Raw genomic sequence first — 18,909 nt, 5'->3', positions numbered from 1 at the left:
CTTTTTAAAAAAACTTTTGAATGATCTATTGCATTTTTATTTCTGTTATACAATAATAAGCAACAAATCTCCCTATTGAAGAAACTGTAATTTATGTTGAAGTTGTAGTTTGATAAATAACTGAAGATTAATCAAATATCAAAATAGTGATTGAATACTTTTGAATACTAATTTCTGTAGATCGACTAATCTGTTAATGAAAGATGCTCTCAACATCAAGCGTTTTACTTTTTCAGATGTGTGTGTGCCGCGCGCTGTGCTGCTGTAACCTCCATAAATATTTCTTTACTGCATGTAGCCATCTGATACTGATATTACTCACAGCTTTGTTTCCCTCTCTCCATCCACAGTGCCCCCATGCCATACTTTGTGGGAGTTCATCTTAGTCTGCTGGAGGTATGATAGTTAATCTGTTGGCACGTGTATGCATATAAATGTACATTGTTTTCGTGTATGTGCATAATTATATATGCTGCTGCAAATTGATGTGTATATGTGCAAACTCTGCACTCTGCATAGTGGAATGTTAATGTTTCCTAATTTGCATCAGATGTTCTGTATATTATGAATTTCAGGGTCCTTGTCAGCTGATTTTCTTAAAAAGAATAATCAAATTGCATTTAGGGACGATGTAGGAAAGGCATATTGTCAATTCCCAGTTTCCCTCTCTGTTTATGGCCAACAAATGCCACACCTGGTTCGGTGAATTGTGCTCTCAGTTTTGGTGTAAAATATCTGAAATTTCAGTGAGCCAATTTGTGGCACCTCCAACGCATTGAATCAAAAAAACTTGACCAAATATATATTTCCGTCTTTATCTCCCTGTCTTGCTTGTGTGCATTCTTAACCAGAAGTACAAAAGACAGAAGGAGAAAGGCAGAAAAAGTATCTGCAAACAAAGAGCTTTTCGACTTCATTGTTAAAGCCTGCGTGTTGGTTGGGGGGCAAGCCGTCGCCAGCACTGCTGTGGTGTGTGAATGCATGTTGCATGCACGCGCACATTTGCACTTGTGTGTAAGTGTTAGTGTCTTAGTGTTTGTGTGCACGTGTTATTGTGCAAATGCATATGTCGTAATGCACATGTGTGTGTGTGTGTGTGTGTGTGTGTGTGTGTGTGTGTGTGTGTGTGTGTGTGATATTTGTCTGACAGTTGCGGCAGTGGCAGTATTTATCACACTCTGCATCCGTGACAGACCCCCTTTCCGCCACTACATAATTAGTCCAGATCAGCATGTGAGCCTCCACTGCACAGGCTGTCACAAAAGTGACAAACTAGAAATTCACACACTATCTGCCCCCCCACACACACCACACACACCTGCCTGCATCCTGCACCACACTGAAATAATTGTTGAATTTGTCGCCATCAGGATGCACACAGCACAGCACAGCATCACTGTGTTGTTGTTGATGCATGAGGTTTTGGTGCTGTGGAAAATCTTCAATCCAAATGCTCTTCTCCGTGCCATTCTTCATTTTGCGAGTGTGTGTGTCACAGTAAAGATGTTCTAATATTTTTTTTGCTACACGCCATTTGTCACCGTTAATCGTAAAGGAGTGTGATGACAGTGTGGTTTTAAATGTGACCGCTGTGTTTTCTCCTTCCTGGGGCTTCAGGGCTGATCTGACTTTGTCTGCTGGGAAACACACCTGGGCCACGCTTACAATTCTAAATGTTAACTTAAATCCATGACTTAATAATTTATCTCCTTATTATCTGAAGTATGAAATCTTCATATTCTACCTGTGTTAAAAAGAGTGAATTGCTATGAGATGTCAGATAGTAAAAACATATATGTACATTTTAAGCAACAATACTTTCCTTTATAAATTCCTTTATCTTTAGCAGAAAGATTTTTTTTTATTTTAATATTATTAGAACAGCTCCATGCAAGATTTTAAATGTCATAATCATAATTATAGATGGACATTGTGAGATTAAATTATTAGAATTGTTTAGAATTACTGTGGCAGTGACACTGACAACGCCGGACATTTCCTCCTCCAGAGAGTACGCAGTCGATCACTGGAGGACGTGGTCATTCTCAATGTGGACACAAACACCCTGGAGAGTCCCTTTGATGACCTGCACAACCTGCCCAGTGACGTGGTGAGACACACACACACACACACACTTGCACACACACACACGCACCTTTCAGAGCCTCTCGGTCTTTATTGTGTCATTCCACATGACACGCAGAAGGTTAATTTTTCCTCTTTCACATCGAGCCTCACTTGCACAAACACAAATTCTCTTGTCCTCCAATGTACTCTCACACTGAGATACTCACGCTCACATGCACACGCCGACAAACACACATGGACAAAACACATATACATGCAGAAACTTGTCAAAGTATAGCTCTGCCCCTTCCCCACATCATTAATGACTGCAGTACTGGCTCCTCAGATTGTGGCTGTCTAAAGTAAACTCCCGTCGCGTCGTATGACGCTTGAAGGCAAACAGCATTCCCCGACCATCAGAGGCTTGTGGGAAAATGTGCAACTCCCTTCCCTTCATCTCCATCCATTCTAATCATTATTTCACAAAGTCTTGCATTTCTGCCTGCCCACTGGCACGTTACTGAGAACGAGAGATAGGAGGAGGGAACAAGGCAGAGAGGAGAAAAGAAAAGGCAGAGATGGGTGAATTTTTAGGGGGAGAGAGTGGGAAGAAGGGGGCCAATTACCAGTGTGGCCAGTGAAGCCACCTGCCAGTGCATCGTCTCTTTAATTAATGGAGCACTGATGCCGGTCAGTGGTACAGGAAGCATCACCACGGCATCAGGGCACACATTTATACACACACACATACTCACAGACAAACCTAAAGAAACACACGTGCTTGTCTTCCCGTCTTTGCCGAAGCAGGAATCTGTTTGTTTAGCTGTTTTTCTGGGTGTGTGTATTAAAGCTCCTCTGTGAGTCACTGGGGCCCCACTGAGACTGCGGACGCACTATTACCCACACTGCTAACAGTATATTCTCAGGTTCCACCGCCTACCGGACTCCGGCCCTACCCGCAGTATATAATTCAATCCACTGCCCGGCAGACTCCAGACCTTCTCACACTCCCACACTCCTCTGGTTTTCCCGTTGTAGCGCTGCTCTGCCTACTACACACTGCTAGTGTGCATAATTCCTCCTCACTACGATACGATCTTTCCCACATTTTATACAATTACCTGCCTGCTTTTCGCCCGTTTGCCTGTCTGCCTTACTGCCTGACTGTTTCATGACACCTGTCTGCCTTCTTTTCTCTCTCTCTTTCTCTCCCGCAGCACTTACCGCCAGCGTGGACGCATCTTGCACCCGCTGTTTGCTTCTCATGCTTCTTCGCCTGTGTGCCTGTCTGGCTACAATACCCTCTTTTCACTTCCTGCCTGTTTGCTTTTCTGCACCCAGGGACTCAAGTCCTAAATTAAATTGCAAACTGAGTTTGTCATAAAAAGGAGTCAGGGCTTTTGAAAAGCGACAGAAGCAGAGAGAAAAGCCTTTGTCTTTGCCGTGTGATAAATTAAGTGGCAGGCTCAGAGCCTTTTTGCTTTGATCCCCTTCTCACCGTTTTTCCTGACTAATGACAGAACATAGCCCGCATATCATGTCAAATTACACCACCTGAAACGGAAACTTCACTGGCATTAATATATTTATTGCAACAAATTGTTGTTGTTGTTTTTATTCCTATTCATTTTTTTTCTCCCTGTCTCCTCTCATCTTTTCACCGGGGCTAGTAGATTAATAAGGAAGCGAGCAGATACTAATTGAGTGGAATTCCAGATCTCTTTGTTAGTTTGCTTGTTAGTGATGAGGACATGCCACATGCCATTTGATGTTTGTGTTTACACACAAGGAGATGTTTGAGGCATTGTGCATTTTGTGGAACAGAGGCCTGAAATCTTGATTAATGCTGAGCGATTCTCTGCCTGGGTTGAGCTGCCGCGTGTCGTTTCTGAGCTATTAAAGCCCTTCTTAATTTCTCACTGTAACACTGGCTACTTAACGCTCAGGCTTTATTCAGTGTGAAACCAAACCAAAGCCCTGAGACCTATGAAGCAGTGATTATTCTCACTTTAGAAGCCCGGCATCACTTTGTATGAATATGTAAACCATGAAATGGATTAAAAGGTAAAGGCCACAGGCAATTTTAGTGCATATTTTAAGTGTAACTAAGAGGGAAAACAAAGCACTCTGATGTTGATTTAAGCTAAGCCTTTCAGAGATCCGTCTAATTATGGCAACGCAGGCTGTGAGCACACATGGACTCTATTACGTGGCCCGGCTGACCAGTGGCCAGCGCTTTTAGCAGGTTCAGAGTTCACAGTTGTCCTGAATTAGCCACCCTCTTTCAGACAGGACCCCTACTCCGGCTCCACTAGTGCCCGCCCCTTAATGGTCTTTCCCCGCAACTTCACACATAATATTTTAGATTTATTGACTATTACAAATGCTACCATGCCAGTAGCGGTTCCGTTTTGCAGAAAGAGGAAAGATCTGAATAAGAGAGTAATTGGTAACGGGTCAAAAAAGGATGCAGCAATCTTTTGAGTGTGACTTTTGACGTTGTTTTAATTGGAAACATCATATGAATCAAAGGCTTTAATTGCGCTGTTGTTCTGGATTTGTCTGTTTAAATGCACAGGGCACGTTTTTCATCTCATCAATCTCTTTTAATTTCTGCTTTTAGATTTTTTTCCCTTCATCATTTTTTTAGTTGCATCAATCTAAACATTTCCTGTTTTACCCGGAAAAAATTAGAACGCAGATCAAGTAACTTTTTTGTTGCTTCGTTTGAGTTTGAGCTTTTCTTTTGTTTTCTGTTTTAGATAAACATTGCGATTTTTATTTTTATTTTTTTTTAATTTGACGTTGTGTATTTTTAGCAGGATTTTGCATATTTTTAAGCCTGCCTAAGTTGGACTGAAAGTTTCCATAGTTTTTGCACATTAAGAATCACACTAATCTTGGAGAGACTGCACTTGTGTCAGTAAAATCAATATGTTGACAAGCACACTGAAAATAAATACTCTATAAAGAAACTGTAGTTTTTCCCTGGAACATCAAGGTGTTTTTGTTTCTTTCTCTGAGATCCACAGTTGCTCTTCCACACAGACATTGTGCTGATAAAGTTATAATTGGCTTTTGGTTGGTGGGGCTGTTTACCGCGCTAGTCATTAAAAGTATCCAAGAATAGCAAATTAGGAGTCTGTTAATTCTGAAAACAAACAGTGTGTGACTGAATCAGATTTTTATTTGATCCCAGTAATTGATCTCAAACCAATGACGGAAGAATTTTTTCATGTATTATTCTTTCTGTGCCACGTATTCAAGGTGAGGTGCTACAATGGAGCTTACATCTTTATTTTCAGATGCTCTCTCTCACATCACAGCCTAATTCCTTCTATTCTCCTCCTCTCTGCCTCTCGCTACTTTGCTGACACCGTGTACCCATACATTCCTAGCCTTCATACATTTGATCATTTGTATTCCCAATAAAGGGGGAAATTTACAGCGTACACTCCTACTTCCTGTATTTCAAGCCTGCATTTGGAGGTTTACAAATGAATGAGGGGGTTGCGGTTGTGTCTGCGCGCCTCTCCTGAGATCACCTGGCACACTTAATCAAACATTGCGGCTTTAATTTGGTGTTCAGTTTCCAATGCTCCCGGAAAACAACATCTACATCATCGTCTACAACAGAGTACAGCCGACAGCAGGCAAACACACACACACACACACACACACACACACACACACACACACACAAACACACACACACACAGACACCTACACGTTGTCGGCCAGGAATGCTCATCAGTGACATTCAGATCTAGTTCAGGAGTAAACTTCTGCTACTCACAGATTTTTGGTTTGTCCACCAGAATTCCCCATTTTCAGTTTAGATCGAGCCAAGTGTGTTTCACTTCACTGGTGTCTTCCCAGTGCAGCGGAGCCACCTACAGTAAAGCCCTCGCATGCTGTACTAACTAGATTGTAGCTCTGTGCTGGGAACGTGGTTGCTCCACCTCAGTTACATACTGTACTTTACCAGAAACAGTTCCAGTGTCTGCAGCACATAATAACAAGGTCCAAAGTATTTCATTTTGTTTTTTGCTGTTGCGTCTGTACTTCAGCAACGGCGTTTGTGGAGATCTGCTCATTTAAAGCATGGTTTTAGCGTGTTCCGATTGTTTTAAATGGCGCTGAACTGTGCGTACGCTCTCTGCAGTCTTCGCAGCCCTTCATTTACTCATGTGGAGTTTGAAAGCTGCACTTCATTTTCACATACTCCTTCTGCCGGCGGTTCGCTCTGGATTAGAAGTCAAAAAGGGAGAGCAGCATCACCCACTGCGTTAGTTATTGAAGTGAGAGATGACATTTAGCTGTAGTTAATTATGTATGCAAAACTCAGCCGCTCAGCTGCTATAAGAGGTCAGCCTGACAAAGTAACCCCACACCGGGGAGAGTCTCATGGCAATGAGATAGCCCTATTAAAACACACACACACACACACACACACACACACACACACACACACACACACACACACACACACACACACACACACATATACAGACTCTATCTCCCCATTGCTTTCTCACTCTTTTCATTTCACCTGATGAATGTATTGTACTGCATTTACTTAACAGCAGATCAGCATGCTTAATGACTAATTTTATGTCTCAGCACACACTTTAATCACCATTCTCGTCTTTCTGCATTTGTACATATTTATATTATCACGTCATTCTGCTTATTTAATATTCACCAAAGTTGATTTTGCTGTCGTAACAGTGAATAGGAGTTAATGATCTAGTTATCAGCTTAAGTAATATCCCCATTATTGTGCCGTTTTACTAAAAATAGAGGTTAGTTTAAAAGAAATCAGTAAATATCTAAGATTTGTTTACAATTGAAAGAATGAATGAGTTTCATAGATTCCAAGTTGCATGCACATTGTGTACATTCGTGAGAGTGTATGCTGCTTCTCTGTGTGTCTTTGTTCACATCCTTGTGTGTGTTTGTGTGTGTGTGTGTGTGTGTGCGTGCATAGTTCAGACTGCCGCACATCAAAAGAAAGTGGGAGATTTTCATAACTATTTTTTTTTTCTTTGTAGTTCTTTAATTGCGTCCCCATGGCTTTCTTTCCCTGGACAGAATCTTAAACAAAACATTCTTTTTTTGTGAGAAGAAAACCCAACTTTTTATTTATTTATTTATTTAACAACAGACAAGTGTCAGGGTCGTTATTTGGGAGGGTTTTTTTATGCTCTAGTGAAAGTTTAGTGGAAAATTCTAAATATATATTCTGAGTTTTGTGTGTAACTTTTTCTTCTTTCATTTACATTTTTTTTAAATTACTCAATAGTAAATGTAATATTGTCAGTCAGGCTCTTACCTTTTATCATATTTTGTTTTCTGTTTTTTGACGTTAGAGTAAAATTTCCAACAGTTAATTAACAGCAATGACCACCTTTCATACGTTCATAAAACTACGATCGTTCTATGAGGCTCGTTCTATAGAGCTGCAGCAGTTACTCCATCTCTTACAATGACAGCGAGATGGGTTTTTTTTTTATTTTAAAAGCCTCCAACTGCTGATGTAGGTGTAAATGTACTTTATTCAGTACCTGCGTATTCTGTATTTACATGCATGTCGAGTTTGAGTTTGAATCTCCGATGGATGTTTGAATTCATATTAATGCGTCGAGGCATCATTTGTGCGTACACATGCAAGGGCACGCACACGCACACACATTCACACATATGCCTGGTGTCACCTACAGTGGTATCATCCCTTACAGTCAGGCAGGGATCGTCATTGCACCTGCTAATTACCATCTCCAGCTGGAGAGTTAAATGGAGATCTGTTCTATGTCTGACCTTTGACCCCATGCTCTTTATGTGACGCACTTCAAACCCTGTTTGGGCCTGGCTGGGCTGGGTCTTAATGAGGCCCCATGTCTGCCCTCTGTGGGCTGTGCGCTTTGGATGCCCTGCTTTCATCCCCAACCATCTTCCCTTGATGTAAATTGAAAAGATCACAGCTATGGGGAGAAGACCTGTACTGGAAAGGCCCCTCTGCATAGATTATGAATATCATAACTCAACATTTTTTTTTCCTCTCTCTCCCCCAACCACCCACTCCCCTCTCTCCTCCTGCCACCCCTTCCCTGTACAATGCTATAGTTCTAATTGGACCCAATGGGGGACTCTCTGCCTTTGATCTCATCACCGCCACTGTGACTTTACACTAAAAAATGTCACTGCCAAATTGGGTTATCACCTGTAGAGCCTGGCCTTCCTCTGATGCCTGTACGCATCTCGTTAGCTTCACTCAAACTGTAGAAGTTAATTAGTTTGACAGAGCCATTACCGTGGAGGCATACCTGATAATTGTGGCATAGGGGCCATATTCAAAACCCAACTACTAAACACACATTTATCTTTTGGTGTCAGATACGTGAAGGAGTGCACCATGGACTGTGGTGTTCCTGTTAGCAAAAGCGATATTGAGGTATTTGTCATTCACTACCACTATATTTGCTGTATATGACGATTTAATTAATCACCGCTCGGGACTGAAGAAGAATATTTTTTTCATCCTGCTTAACCTTACTGATGAATGAACGTGAGACTTTGAACTGATTGCTTTATCACCCCTTTTTCCTCAAACACTGGGAAACAAAACACAAGTGAAGTGGTGTCCCCACCTCATTAAAAAGTGTTTGCCACTGCAGTGCTCTCACCCGTTCAAAGCTGATGTACAGAACTCTGTGTGCAGAGTAAACTCCGCTATCCCGTCTTCTCTGACAGTCTTTGGGGTATGCCTCCCCCACTTAGACTGACATTGTGTTCGCTTTGATTCTCCCCCCGAAAAAAGACAGTTTAATGATTTGCAAGGATGAAAAAAATCAGTGAAAACGCACATAAACATGAAATATTAATTCCAGAAAGGGCTTTACATAAACATAAAAGCATTTAGCACAATGAGTGAATATGGAGATGACACTTGTTAATTTATCCGTGATAAACTTCCTGTTTGATGCCTGGGAGCATTTGCAATGGCAGCATGGGGACGTTGTGGAGAGTGAGAAAGCCCAGGGGAGAGGAATCGACGCTGTTCGTTTTGTCTTTGTCCCAGTTTAAGACTGCCACTCTCTCTGTCTCGCTTTCTCTCCTTCTCTCTCAGCCTCTCTGTGTCTTTCCGCCTGTCCTTTGTATGAGCTGTGCTAACACTTTGCTTCTCCTCCCTGAAGTTTTCCAGATAGGCTAATTGCAGACGCCAGACCGTGATATCCCTCTAACGCTGCAGCTACGCGACATGATATATTGGCCCACCTCTGATTGAAATGGTCCTGATCAAAATTTTATCACATTACAGAAGGACTGGGGTCTGTTAATGGTTGACACAACCTCAGATTTTCTCCCGCTTTCATCTCTTCTTCCCTCTCTTCGCACCCACAAATACTGCTGCCACCAATTAAAACCAATAATACTGACATGCAGAATTTATTGTAAATGTTCTCTGTTTCTTCGCAGAGGTGGACAAAGCAGTCAGTTAACACGGGAATATCTGACACCTGCAGTGAACACAAAACCAGCAGAACACACACCACAGAAAGTTGCACTGTATTAGGCAGTGTTTGAATGGACTGGTGAAATATGCAGTACAATGTTAAATGTAATAGTCCGACTGCTAGCCAAAAATGCTAATTACTCTGCTCTGTTAATTACTTTACTAGTTCTGCATGTACAGTTCCTACCCCGTTTTCAGACAGCAGAGTGGTCAAGTAAGGTAGTGCGTCCGTACCTGGAGAGCTTTGGTTTGACCGGCCTCGTTATCGTGATGTGAACGAGGCACAGTTCTGTAGGCGACACTTTTCTTAGTTCTGTACAGCGAGGTCGAGCATTGATTTACACATTTTTATCTTATTATATGTCAGTAGACAATATGGAATATAACATAAAACAATGCAAAGTTACAATTAATCTGTTTTTCACTAATTGTGGTTGGAAATTACAAAGTTTTTCTTGAAAATCAGGATTCAAGCCCGTACTGCTGCTAACAGCCCACACCAAACTGCATGACAGTAATCTAGACCTCCTGTGCAACCCAATCAAACGTTGTGCTTTGTGCTAAGCTGGCACAACCCACACAGAGAGCAGCAGTCCCTTCGCTATCTCTGCCTCCTCCTCGCTCTGCCACAACACAGTCAGACTACTGCTGAGCAGGTGAGGAGAGCCTCTTGACAACTTCCTTCCCAGACTCCCCAGGGCCTGGTGGCCAGGGTGAATCTTTTGTCATCCTAAAACAAGCTCGGGCCTGCTGCTCCTCCACTCTCGCCTGGAGTCCTGGAGACAGAGCCAGGAGAGGGGAAAATAATTAAAGACATTTTATGTCAAGAGTCCCTTTCTAGAGGGAGTTCGGGGAGGGGAAAGAAGGAGGACTGGAAAGAAAGAGGAGGAGAGTAAGAAATGGAGGGAGAAGCGAAGAAGCAGGGAGGTGATGGGAGGAGAGCAGGGGTGGCAGGATGGAGAGAGAGGAAGAGCAATGATACGAGTTTCCATTTCCTCTCTGCTGTCCCGTCCCTCTCGCTGCCCCCCCTCTGCGTCCTCTGCTCAATTAGCAAAGCAGCAGGTGCTCTCAGCAGCACAACAGATAAGCCTGGAGGAAAGGCTGAAGCTTTTGCTTTCTTTTCTTTTCTTTTCTTTTCTTTTCTTTTCTTTTTTGAGATGACCTGCAAATGTGATACTTCACACCCAGAATGGGCTAGCTCCTTCTTCCACCAATTTCAGAGGTGATAATTTAACTTTTACCCCTCCATCTCTCCCTTTCCCCCCTCCCACCTCTCTCTCCCTCTGCCTCTCCCCCACATTCTCCCTTTATGTTTTCCACCAGGTGTCCTCTCTGAAGAGCAAGCTGAAGAAGCAGTCGACAGCCACAGGAAGTGGCGTGGCGAGGGCCTTCTTGAGAGCGCAGGCCGCTCTGTTTGGATCCTACCGAGATGCCCTCAGATATAAGCCTGTAAGGATCCAATCTTTAATCATTTTTGATCAGGTTGTGCCATTTTACAGCCTTATTTTCTTAAATCACATATTGTTGGATATGTTTTACCATCAAACCTAGAGGCTAACCCAATAAACTGCAGTGTTACAATATTACATTTGGACCCGAACAAACAAACTGTTAAGTGAGTCTTATTTTACAAGTTTTCCCATATTTATTCTATTTGCCAGCAATCAACTCAAAACCATCTTTCTCCTCTTTGGCTTCGGACAGGCTATTTTCAATCCTATTCCAGTTCTATTTGAAGGAAGTGAAAAGGTCCGGTCCAAATGTTGAAAGAATTGTGCCATTTAATGTCTAATTAGTTAACCAAAAATGGATTCCATCACATCTTGCCCCACTGAACGTTCTCATTCTGCCACCTACCGCCACACAAAGTTCTCTCCTCAAATTTTAACACTTAAAAGTTTTTTGCTCACGTGCCAGTGTAGACTCACAGAAGGATATTTATCAGTTACTTCTCAAAATCCACAGGAACCAGCCTTCACATCGGCGTAGATTTGATCCACTGTACAGCACTCATATGTCACAATTAAAACTGGTTTACTGGTGGTTAAGCTGGTTATTGCCATTATTTCCTTCCCCCAAAACAGTGGTGAAGATCAGGAGCAAATACAAGGAGCTGAGGTTTCATTAACACAAAATTAGGACTGGTGTGTTCACTGCATGCCAAATTAATTAGAGCACACACGGCCAAATTGCTTCCAAAGTTACCATATGATCAGTTGCTGACAGGCGATGTAGCATTTTGAAAGGACATTTTTTTAAACAGAGTCTGGCGCTGTGTTCACTCCACATAAAACACACCAGGGCTACATTACATCACATCCAGCAAACTTCACAGAGAACAGTGGGGCATCATTAAGCTGTTATAACCGTATATTCTGCTCCAGCTCAGCTAAAATCACAACCTTGAATCAGCACGTTAGTGTGTCATTCACTGCCGAGCCTGCTTATAACCAGGACTGACAAACTTATGTCCACTTCACCTGTGTCTTAAACCTGCTCCAGCTCCATTGTGTGGAGGGGCCTCGCCCTCGATGAGGCACAGAGAGCAGAGCAGAGGAGAGAAACTAGTGTGACTGTAAATGACAACGAAAAAATGCACATAAATTAGGTAAATAAACATAAATAAAATATGGTGTTTGTTTCGGGCGTAGCAGGTGGAGGCAATGTAGGTGAAACTCTGGATATTGAGTGTAAAGGCCACAGATTGTATTTTCATTCACAAGCAAAAATATTCACAGACATGAATATATTTGCGCTCCAGAACGTGCAGAAGGCAGGAGCGCTCTCCGTTTGGCTGAAGTGAGTCAAATTTCACTGGAGTCTGGTTAGACTGGGGCAGTTTTGACTGAAAGTAAAAGGTGTGTTTTCAGCTGGAGAGCAGAGCTAAGGTGGGCCTGTCTGAAGCAGTGAAATGTCAGAGGAGCTGAAAAGAGTCCGGACGTTCCCTTTGAAGATCCCTTTTAGCCACCTTTGGTGTTTTACTCTCCTTTACTAAGCCCCCCTAACATTTCTTTTCTGGATCTTTTCTGCTTATCAAGTCTGAGTCAGAGCACAGCAAACTACAGCATGTCCTGTTTGTCAAATAGCGAAGCCTTTGTTCCTTTGGCTTTGAGATTAATTGGACTTTGTGGACTCCCGGAGTCAAGATGCTACATTATTGATGCTGTCTCTCTTTTCTCTGTATACAGACAGTATAAGAACAAACTGCCTCCCCTCTGACACAAGCACTGAGACTCAGTGCATGTGTGTGTCTGTGTATGTGTGAGCACAACGTGCAGTAATTCCTCAGTTCACTCACGCTCGCACCGTGTTATCTTTCAGAAAAGAGTTAACATACATGCACGCACGTAAGCATGCACAAATGTACCTTCATGAAGAGACTCCCTGTGTTGTGATATTTGTGGAATATCACTCTGCCAGTTTCTGTTTTGAGCTGAGGAAAAGATCTTCGTAGACAGCTGAGCAGAGCGCTGTGGTTCACAGGCCCATATGCCTTGACAGAAGGAGGGGTTTGGATGCTTGGTGGGAGTCTTGCTGAGTTGTAAATGAAACAATACTGGAAAATGATAATGAGTCGAAAAGCAGTCAGCTGATTAGAACACCATTTCTTCGGTCAACAATTCCAGCTCATGGTGATGCTCCCGCAGGTGCTTCTCACCAGCACACAGGTGTCGGACAAAAAGAACCTGAAATAGTAACTCCGATTAGTTTTCACAACCATTGATGAAGCCAAGCCGGGTGGGTGGGTGTGTGTATTGTATAGGTGTGTGCTCGGTTCTATTTAGGGGCAGAATTAGCTGATGTTCTACTGAAGTAGGCATCCAACCGCTTCATATCATGCGACCGGGTGTGAAATCTCTTGGTAGTGCAGGTCAGGGTGCCATCACATGTTCAGAGGTAGTGAAGATTATTTTAGACCCAAAATCTCACATATTGCATATTTTCTTGTATAGCAGATTGAGGTCGTGTGTTCACATAAAGTAGGAGTCGTGTACAAAAACACGCAGATCTAGAACCCTGACTTCAAAAAAGTTGGCCGTGTAAAACGTAAATAATCATTTTGCAAGCAAATTCTGGATACCGACACCTCGCTCCATCTTGCTTGTGAATGACTGAGCCTTTCCAGGATGCTCCTTTCATACCCAATCACAATACTCTCACCTGTTACCAATGAACCTGTTTACCTGTGGAATGTTCCAAACGTGTTTTTGGAGCATTCCACATCTTTCCCAGTCTTTAGTTGCTCTTGTCCCAACGTGTTTGAAATGTGTTGCTGCATCAAATTCGGAATAAGCAGATGTTTACAAAAATCTATGACATTGATGAGGTCAAACATTAGTATATGCCAGAAGGGATTAGGAAATTCACATCATCTGTTTTATTTATGTTTAACTCAGCATCCCAACATTTTTTTGGAAATTAGAAGCATATATTTAAAACTTCAAAAGAAACATTTGTGTAGTTTCATAATACTGCCATATATTATGTGCATACATTTCATAGGTTGTTGTCAGGCTGACATGAAACAGATGTACATGAGACAAATGTACATTCATACTTGAACTGATACTTACATACATTCACATTGAGTTCTGTGTCCTGCTGCCCACTGGAGCTCCTCTCTGCAGCTCTGACAGTTTCTTGCATCCTTCATTGAATTGCCTTGTTTTGTAGTTGTCTTCATAGATTTTCTTTTCTGTGGCTCAATTTTTCTTTATTAATTCCTTCCAGCTGTGTTAAATAGGGGCTTCTTTTTTTCTAGGGTTTCAAAGTGAGTTTCTTATCAACTCTGCAACAAGATGAGTTTCTCTGATTGTAGCAGCCTTAACGAGATCTGCTCAGTCTTCACTGCACATTTGCTGTAAAATGACCCTTTCTTTTAAGCAGTGCATTAAACCCTTACTTAATATGATAATATGTGTTAGACTAATATTAGTACCACCCCGGCTACGCTGTTCGCCTGAATCATCTTTTTTGGCCACATACAGTTGAGGGATAGAGCGTCCATGCTGACCCTCTTAAGAGATACAATTAATGTTCCTTCAGTCTTTTAAAGCAGTTAAAAGACTAGTTTTAACTACTATTTGGATTCCAGCAGCAGTAGCATTTGGCATTCAGCGCAGGCCTGTGTGAAGCAAAGGATTTTGTTGGATAGTGATGTGTACTCAGAGCCAGTCTTAAAGTTGACGTTTTTTCTGCAGCAGTTAGTTGTTAGTCTCAGCATGCTATTCAGTTTTGTTTGCTGCAGTATGGTCGGAGGCTGTAGCAGCCAGATGGAGACTGCAAAGCTGATTAAACTACAACAAGCTACTTTTAACTCGGCTTTTACGAGAGAATACGCCTTAAAAACTTTTCGTGATGTAAGTGGAGCAGTATTTCTGTGATGTAATTTGGGCCACTGGTATCATCCGCCCATCCTCGAAAATGGGGTTAGTCTCCGGTGTTGTTAAGTTGTTTTTATGTGCCACACTGTGCTCAGAGCCTCGTACAGACAAAGCACATTGTTATACACTAGAAGAATTTAGAGCATCATTGAAATATGTGAGAATTATGTTAATTAAGAGAAAACATGAATTGGAAATGACTGCGGGGCTCTTTGTGATTGGCCTGCAGTGGTTCTGTTGTCGTCCTGCGTGTCTATAGCTCGCAGGCCAGCAGACATGATGTAAGAAATAGTAATAATGTGATAATGTTTTCATGTGGAGTACTGGGGAGTTTACTGGGGCACTGTCTCCTGGTTGGTGGGAGATGGTGTGCGCTCTGCCAGGGGAACTGTTTTCTGGTTTCTGTTGTTTTTTTTTTTATTTTTTCAATACTCTTCCTCCTCCTTCTTCCTCTTCCTTCCTCTTTCCTGCCTGTCTCACTTTTAGAGCCATTTTCTGTTTTCAGATCCACTTATTCACTAATGAACAAGTCAGTTCAGCTGGTGAGGAGATGTTTTTACAGTGTACAATGATAATAGACGTGATGTGAGTGTCGTAGAGCTGAGAGTCATATTCTAAACACATTCTTTAGCTTAGACCCCCCGCCTGCCCACCAAACGCGTCCGCCTGTGTTCCTGCGGCTCATTTTTGAACAAAGTAAACATCTTAAAAAAAACAGATTGGTACCAAGTACGAAGCCAAAATGAAGTACAATTCATTGTTTATTTTAATTTTTTGCCAATAATGTCTCTGTGGACTCTTCAGGGGGAGCCAATCACTTTCTGCGAGGAGAGCTTTGTAAACCATCGCTCAAGCACCATGAAGAACTTCCTGTCCATGGCTGTCAACCTGCAGCTCTTCAAACAGGTACAAACAGCTGTCTGCAATGTGCGTGTGTGTGTGTGTGTGTGTGTGTGTGTGTGTGTGTGTGTGTGTGTGTGTGTGTGTGTGTGTGTGTGTGTGTGTGTGTGTGTGTGTGTGTGTGTGTGTGTGTGTGTGTGTGTGTGCGTGTGTGTTTGTATGTGTGTGTTTCTTTCAACCAGCATTAACTAAAACTGTAACAAGTAAAATTGACCTGACCCTTGAAAATGTTTAAATTCTCGACGATTCTCAACTTTATGCATAAAACCAGAACTTCTACTCATCCTGACATCATAATTACTGTATACATAACAAATCTGCTGTCACTTATGGGTGCATTGACAGATGTGCAGCCCTATCCTGTAAACTATAGACAGGCACGCATAGAAACAGATGACTGAGTGCTTGTATGGTAGGTAACTCTTTCCTCTCCCTTCAGTGTCAGGTTATTTTTGAGCTGATTTTTTATTTAGGAGGTTGAAAGTCTTCATTTTAACACATGAAAGTTTTCTCTCAGCACCTCTTTTGCTCAGCAAACTGTCAGCTGGGTAAATTTAGCATTTAGTTTCTTGACAGTTCAGTTGTTCAGGGTGAGGAGAAAGTGAGAAGAGAGAGGCTTGGATTATAGACGGTTATTGACCCCCAAAGTGTTTACTGTGGTTATCTGTCAACACAGCTTAATTTCTCTCTGTATGCTGAGTTTTGTCTCATGCAACAAAACCATGATGAGCCAGGCCTGTTAAAAGTATTTTTACCAGACTAAACCAGATCAAGGTTGCAGTCTGTCTTTAACATGTATGTACAAGCACATGCACAAGAAGTGTGGTCTGAATTTAAACATTCAGAAAAATGAATATCCACCACTAGCAGATGCAGTATTTTCAACTCCACTGTGGTCATGTGTGTATTTATGTGCTGTGTATTTAGAGGATCGGTGTGTGTGAGCAGGTATCCTTTATTCATGTGTGGTTACACGAGTTTCCCTTAAAAATCACTCATGTATACTTAATATGTTTTTCCCCCAAATCCCTTCAGCAATACTAAACTAAGCCGAGACAGAGCCGAGCCGAGAGACACCTCTGGCTCCGAAGAAAATTTCCTCTCACCCCTTGAATTTTTCTTTGCGCTCTCTGACCCGTGATAGTAGTGTGATTTACCCCCGAGAGTTACAGCACAGCGGCCTTCAATCAGCCTTTTGTTTCTCTGGACACTCTGCCCCGTCTATAATTTTCCCAGGCAGAGCAGATAGCGAGCAGCAGTTCAAAGCATCCTCCCGGCTGGCTCCTGCCTCAGCGGTAGCATTGGGAAACAGGCCCTTATCTCCTCCTCCTCCTCCTCTCCAGCACAGGGGATGGGGTGAGCTTATCTCCTCCACTCCTCTTTGGACTGAAGTGAGAGAGGCCAGCAGTCCGCCCGAGCTCTGCTCTGGCCATGACCCATATCCGCTTGCAAACAATACCCAGCGTGCGTGGCCACACACATGCACACATTCATTTTTCTATACATAAGTAGAGTATGCACAGTGGGACTGGAGATGTTTGGATTTGTTCCAGCACTTCTACTGCTTGTTTTTGTTATTGTTTTTACACCAACTGTTATTATATTTAAAGCTTTTCGTCCTTTTATGCTTATATATATCAATATATTATCTTCATTGTCAGTATGTTGCACATTATTTATAGGTATGTAGGAAGGACTCCTGTCTTATAAGTGTTCTCCTCAATTAAAAAAACATAAATAGTATTTGGACACGTACAGCGAGTACTAAACTTTGGCTCCTTTTTATTTGTCATATATGAAAACTAGATTAAAATCCACAAATGCTGCATTTCTGATATTACAATAGAAGCAGGGATTAATCATTTAATTGTTTTGCTTGAAGTCAGCAGTTTGTTGGGGGGGGGGTGACATGCACAAAATGTGGCCGGCTGGAATCGAACCGGTAACGGTTGCGCCCGGCTGTCCATGCGGCGTGTGCTGATTACCAAGGTGCTCCACGAGGTCAAGCTTGAGCCAAATTCAAACCATATTTTTGGAATTGGTTGATCACAACACACATTACACACACGGTGAAGCACACACGCATAATGCCGAGGTGTTACCTGAGTTTGAGGTGTCGCCATCTCAGCAGGAAATTGCTTTTCTACAGGTGATGTTGTTTTCAGTCCTTGCAAAGCAGCTCTTTGGCCTCATGATCAGCCACAAGCAATTCCAGTTTTATAGGGGGAACAGCTCGGAGTTGTTCATGCAAATTGAGGAAAACATTATTAATACTTAGGGAGCTGAATGGCCGAGTTGGACAGAGAGACTATTGTGTGCTGTCACATGACATTGAGGGCCATCAATAACTTTCAGTACCCCTATTTAAATGTGTTATTGGAACAAATCACTTAATATAAATGATTTTGAATAAGCACACTCTCTAAATCACCAAAATGTAAACGGGTCTTAAATTTTGTTTCCAATCCACACAGATCTAAGCTGTTGAGTGCATTTGAGTAGTATTACCGTGTGCCACTAAGCCAGCCTAAAAATGAATATACCCATGCACACCTTCTCACCTTCTAACACACTTCTGTTTCTGGACGTTGTCCTCTCTGCTCCGTCCACCAGCCCATCCGGTGTTCAGAAGAACAAGTGGGAGAAGCCCTCCAAAAGAATGCGGGGGAAAGCCTGTCGACATAAACCTGCTTCCTATCAACCATCCTCAGCCCCTACACACTTGTAACTCACAAGCGAATACACGTGCTGTTTGTGTGTGTGCGTTGTGCTCGCAGACTGATTCAATGATGTCTCTTGCTCTTATTGACAGAACTAAGGCATACGCAGTATATTGAGTCTGTAGGGGGACTTGTACTGTGATGATTTACTGCCAGGAGCCTTTGTAAGCAATGTGCTTCCCATCAATCAATAATCATCTGTCGTTCTCAGTCTGTATAAATACAATAGCTGAGCCATTCGCCCAAAGGTGTGTCCCTACCATTTTTTTAAATGTAAAATCTGATCATGTGGTTGCTCCGTCCCCTCCGTTGAGTGCACAAA

The 18,909-nt window shown here is 42.4% G+C and overlaps 1 protein-coding gene across 4 annotated transcripts in view; it reads left to right on the top strand.

Annotated features, from left to right (window-relative positions):
• Positions 1–18,909, top strand: part of dennd1b (DENN/MADD domain containing 1B) — a 103,925-nt gene that overhangs the window by 62,857 nt on the left and 22,159 nt on the right. For 3 of the 4 annotated variants that reach the window (XM_070960247.1, XM_070960245.1, XM_070960248.1), the window contains 4 exons: positions 351–396; positions 2,009–2,110; positions 10,907–11,032; positions 15,772–15,873. In XM_070960247.1, coding sequence (XP_070816348.1) covers positions 351–396; positions 2,009–2,110; positions 10,907–11,032; positions 15,772–15,873 — 376 coding nt within the window. The remainder of the gene's footprint in view (positions 1–350; positions 397–2,008; positions 2,111–10,906; positions 11,033–15,771; positions 15,874–18,909) is intronic. The other variant, XM_070960246.1, reaches the window with a different exon arrangement.

Source organism: Chaetodon trifascialis, chromosome 4, assembly GCF_039877785.1.
Source record: "Chaetodon trifascialis isolate fChaTrf1 chromosome 4, fChaTrf1.hap1, whole genome shotgun sequence".
NCBI classification, from domain to species: domain Eukaryota; kingdom Metazoa; phylum Chordata; class Actinopteri; order Chaetodontiformes; family Chaetodontidae; genus Chaetodon; species Chaetodon trifascialis.
The sequence above is the reverse complement of the archived record's forward strand: the minus strand, read 5'-3'. Positions and strand labels throughout refer to the sequence as shown.